The 4,511-nt window shown below is 29.3% G+C and overlaps 2 protein-coding genes across 3 annotated transcripts; one reads left to right on the forward strand and one right to left on the reverse strand.

Moving 5' to 3' along the window:
* Position 1: 1 nt before the first annotated feature.
* LOC143195013 (uncharacterized) lies at positions 2–1,268 on the forward strand. The gene is made up of 2 exons (XM_076401846.1): positions 2–442; positions 506–1,268. Exons 1-2 carry the CDS (start codon positions 68–70, stop codon positions 1,250–1,252), a joined length of 1,122 nt encoding a protein of 373 aa, XP_076257961.1. The 5' UTR covers positions 2–67; the 3' UTR covers positions 1,253–1,268.
* Positions 1,269–1,367: 99 nt separating this feature from the next.
* LOC143195012 (peroxisomal N(1)-acetyl-spermine/spermidine oxidase) lies at positions 1,368–3,877 on the reverse strand. 2 transcript variants are annotated; one of them, XM_076401845.1, is made up of 6 exons: positions 3,486–3,877; positions 3,254–3,436; positions 2,932–3,192; positions 2,299–2,876; positions 2,121–2,241; positions 1,368–2,072 (listed from the first exon to the last, which is right to left on the reverse strand). In XM_076401845.1, exons 1-6 carry the CDS (start codon positions 3,801–3,803, stop codon positions 1,887–1,889), a joined length of 1,647 nt encoding a protein of 548 aa, XP_076257960.1. In that variant the 5' UTR covers positions 3,804–3,877; the 3' UTR covers positions 1,368–1,886. The 2 variants fall into 2 exon arrangements, with proteins under 2 accessions (XP_076257960.1, XP_076257959.1); XM_076401844.1 differs by having other exon boundaries at positions 3,248–3,436.
* Positions 3,878–4,511: the final 634 nt, after the last annotated feature.

Below are 4,511 nucleotides of genomic sequence, written 5' to 3' on the forward strand. Positions count from 1 at the left end.
ATCATCATAACCTCACAGATTATTCAAGTTATTTTTATTTGAACTCTAGATTTTACGTTATTAGATCATGTTCGTTTTAAGACGTTTTTATGGCAGGCATTCTCCTTCACGAAAGTATATAAAACCATCTAAAAAAGATCCTGGAATATCTAAACAAGCGAAAGTATTAAATGAATGTCCTGAAGATATAGATTTTAATGAGTTAGAATCAGATTTTATGAATGTTCATCTATCACATAAAGAACATGTAGAGCAAATGAAGCAATGGCATGAAAAAGAGAAATATCTAATAGTGAAGCAAAAATATTTTAAAGAGAAGTTTCCTAATTTTTTAACGTGGCATGACAAAGAACAAATTAGATATTTACACAATAGTGATCCAGAAGAATGGAGCATTGACAAATTGTCAGATGGATTTCCCGCATTACCTGAAATTATAGAGGTCTGTTAATATTGTTTTAATATTATTTGTAGTTACATCAGTTTTGGTTTTGATTATTTTCAGAAAATTGTTAAAGGTAAATGGACAAAAAAGAATAAACAAAAAATTGAAAATCATGATAAAACAGTCATCCAAAATTGGTATAATTTCAAACAAGGCAAGCTAAACAATATTCCAGATGAACTAAAAGTGCACTTGAAAAAATTTTCTGACAGAACATTGAATTTAAAACCCTTTGAGGCAAATGAAAGTACAATGCAAATAGTTGATAATTATAGAAAAGAGGAGAAAAGTGGTGATTTTTTTGAAATAATAGCAAGTTATGAAAGACTGAAAAACATGAACCAGAAACATGAAAATAGTCAAGAACAAATTGAATCAGAAAGTAATAACCAAGTTGATCATTTTCAATTAACGGAAACAAGCAATAAATTCAATAGACGTTCAAAAGGATTAATTACTTTTAAACAGTTACAAAATAACATAACTTCTGCTGCTGCCAAGGGATATGAGATTTCACCACAGGATGAATTGATATTGAAGAATGCAAAACTATCATCCATTGAAGGTTCTAACCAAATTGAAATACAACCTGAAGAAATCTCAGCCATAGCAGAAAGAAAACATCAAACTAACCATAATAAAGTTGGTTTTGTAAAGAAAACTGCTAGAGATATGTCTCATTTAATATATCCAGAAAAAATTACCATACCAGAAAAATATTATAAAAGAGGGCATACTTACAAATTAAATGATTGTTATTATGATAGTGATGGTGAATTTTTATATAGAGTACCTGGAATGTATTAAAATGTTAGTTGCAAAATATTGTTTTTTTAAATTAAACCAATATGAAAACAAATATCTCACAATCCTGTTAAAAGAAAATGATTAATTATGAACATAGACTAAAAAAAACAAATACTTTTATTTTAAATTATTTATTAAAACATTTTAAAAATTGACTAGCTTCAAGCATTATAAAAACTATCGATACTGAAATAAATGGTAATGTATAAATAGTAAAAGTACACAAAAAACAACAAAATACTAGAAGGACTAGTAGAAAACTAATAATAAAACATTTCACACGATAAAGTAGAAAATAAAAATGCAACTAATGTCTTTTGCTCTAGACTCACTTTGGCTTTGCTTTAAAGTTAATGGTTTGTGTACTTTCTAGAAACAACAAATAACAATGTCCAGTGCAAAATAGCACTAATATACAACTAAACATCTTGCTTTCAGAAGAAAGAAAGTAAATATTTAGTATAAGATAACATATACAAAATTTGTTGGCATATGTTTTATAGTATAACTCTAGAAAAACATTGGTGTCCTCAATTTAATTTAAATACTTAGAAAATCAAAATATTTTGATCCTTAGTACTATGCTAAATTATATTGATACAGACATTGTTCTTGATTCAAGTATTCGAATGATTCACTCTAAAGTGATTCCTTGAATCCATGTACTTAAATCAGTTTCATCTTCACAATCCACGATAATTTCTTGTGGAGTGTCACTAGTAATAATTGTTTGTGCTGCTGTTCTGCCCGTTAGGTAAGCTCCATGAACCGTTGAATAAAAATTGCTATGGGTATGTTCACCAGCAAATAATAGTACAGGCTAAAAAAGTTAATTGAAATTAAAATCAATTTATATTTATATCAATACCTTTGTTTCATGTTCATCTAAATATAGAGGTTGGGCAAGACATTCAATATCTATTTGTGATGCTCCCACAGCTACAGCTGTGTATGAACCTCTGGTAAATTCCTGCTTATGCCAACTTGTGCTACAAATTAAGATAAATTAGCAAATATAAAATATGTTAATACCTAAAAACGCTTACCAAACACATGATTTGGGTTTTGGTATAAAAGGGTCATTTAAAAATTTTCTTAAAATCATTGTACAAGTCTCAATAATTAAATTGTTATCAAGAGTTTCCATGTATTCAGCCTCCCTGCCTGATATCCATCCTAAAATGTGAGTTTCTGTAATTTTACTAAAGGAATATATTTTCCTAAACCAGTTCTTGCTTATATCTTCAGCTGAATCTTCTTCCCATAATAGTAATACTTCTGTGATATTAGGATGTAAGAACGGTCTCTCATATTCTAATATGATTTTATCAACAGTTCCAAACAACAACTTATCAACTGCCTCAATTTTGTAGTCTGGTAAGGGTGGCTTAAATAAACTATTAACTTTGCTTTTTAATACTCCTAAAGGTATAGTACATATCACATGGTCACAATAAAATCTCTCATTATTTTCACATACAACTTCAACATTGTAATTACTAGGAACAGTTTTCTCTTCAGAGGATGCCCTACTACAACTGGGATTACTGTTTGAATCTTCAATAATAGTTCTATCTGAATCATCTGAGTCAGAATCATTAGTTGTGTCATTATTTTGTTGTTTCTAAAAGATGTTTAATAATATTTAGTTACGGTAGAGAACAAAGAAAATATCCCACCTGGTGTTTCTTATAACAATTCCACTTAATTAATTTCACTGGATGTCTTCTGAATAGATTTTCTTTTGGTATGACTTTCTCTAGCGGATCTAGTATAGAACTATAACCTTTTGGAAGTATTATGTTACCGCCTTGAAGTTCAGTATAGCTACCCACTTCAAGCAGATCTATTTCATTCATACTGTCACAACCAGAAATGCAAGTTTCCCTTTTCAACAAACAGTCAAATAACAACTCTTTTAAATGCCTTTCTGTCCGGTCCTAAAAGTATTTCCTTGTATAATGATAATATTAATATATTAACTTAAAAAGCCACCTTTACTTTGTCTAGATATAAATTTACTTCTAATTTTATATGTTCTCCAACACTTTCAATGCCATCAGGAGGTTCATACTGTGATATGAAATATTCTTCACATCTTTTTAAGAAACATAAATATGCTTCATATATCTCTTGAAGAATGTTAAAGGGAACTTGTTTACCCTGTTCTGTAGCAGCTACAACCTGCAATTTTATTACGTGAATAAGGAAACAAAACAATAATGTAAATAACCTTGTGTGGTTTTGGAGGTGCCATAATATCAACTAAGCCATACTGCATTGCCAATTCATAAACAGGATTCCCTAAAACACCATGAATCCAATTCGCTCCTAATTCAACACGCTCCTGTCCGATAGGAATCTGTATGATACGCCCGCCTATGCGACCTCGAGCTTCCAGAATTTTAAAATCCGTAAAATTATTTTTAGTTAAATGAAATCCAGCGCTCAAACCCGCCATACCAGCGCCCACAATTATCACCTTGGAATAATTCGGCTTGCTAGAAGACGCATCTTCGGTTGGGAGACTCGTACCACCATTATGGGCCATAATTTTGTCACTCTAATATATTGAGTAACATTTGTTTAAGCTCCATCAGCTGGTAGATTGTCAAATTTGAAAGATATATATAATATGTAAGGTTATAGGAGCGACACTTCTTCGTTAGGAAATATTAGATTTAACTATTGAATGAATGTATTGTTTAAATTTATATAAAAAATATATTTAATATTAAACATTATTACTTAGTATTAAAAATAATCAAAATATGTAAAAAGTGTATAAATATTTTTTGAAAATTGAGGGAGGGATTTATTATGTAGATTTCATATTTGATTAAGGTGTTTCATTAAATTACAGTTTTTATTGTAACTACGTGGTATAGAAAATGATAAAAGGAGTTCATTACACCAATGTCAATATAATATATTATTAATGCTCCTATTGTATACATACAAACGGTGCTCCTAGCAACAATATTACAGTGACGTCTTCGCATTGGGAACTTTAATTTATATCCCTTATTATAACGTTATAAATTTGTCATATGAAAACAAGAAGAAATCCTATCTAACTCAAAAGATTTAACGACTACTTAATATAAATTTGGGTGTTTATTAGATAAATTATTTGTTTCATATGCAGCTCTACGTTAGGTTTATATTAATTTTCATATAGTCAATGCAAAAATAACATACATAGAAACTAAATGATCAACATACGTGTCTTAATATTCGATTTTTATCCAATATATTT

Source organism: Rhynchophorus ferrugineus, unplaced genomic scaffold (assembly GCF_030347505.1).
Source record: "Rhynchophorus ferrugineus isolate W39M unplaced genomic scaffold, kcgeb_rfMv2 rfM4, whole genome shotgun sequence".
Classification (NCBI taxonomy): domain Eukaryota; kingdom Metazoa; phylum Arthropoda; class Insecta; order Coleoptera; family Curculionidae; genus Rhynchophorus; species Rhynchophorus ferrugineus.

What these genes read in the sequence shown, in the direction of transcription:
- LOC143195013 (XM_076401846.1), top strand. Translation starts at nt 68, where the DNA reads ATGTTCGTTTTAAGACGTTTTTATGGCAGGCATTCTCCTTCACGAAAG. An exon ending in CATTACCTGAAATTATAGAG is followed by an intron (nt 443 to 505) that starts GTCTGTTAATAT and finishes GATTATTTTCAG; the next exon opens with AAAATTGTTAAAGGTAAATG.
- LOC143195012 (XM_076401844.1), bottom strand. Translation starts at nt 3,803, where the DNA reads ATGGCCCATAATGGTGGTACGAGTCTCCCAACCGAAGATGCGTCTTCT. An exon ending in ATTGTTATAAGAAACACCAG is followed by an intron (nt 2,877 to 2,931) that starts GTGGGATATTTT and finishes AACATCTTTTAG; the next exon opens with AAACAACAAAATAATGACAC. An exon ending in TAGATGAACATGAAACAAAG is followed by an intron (nt 2,073 to 2,120) that starts GTATTGATATAA and finishes TAACTTTTTTAG; the next exon opens with CCTGTACTATTATTTGCTGG.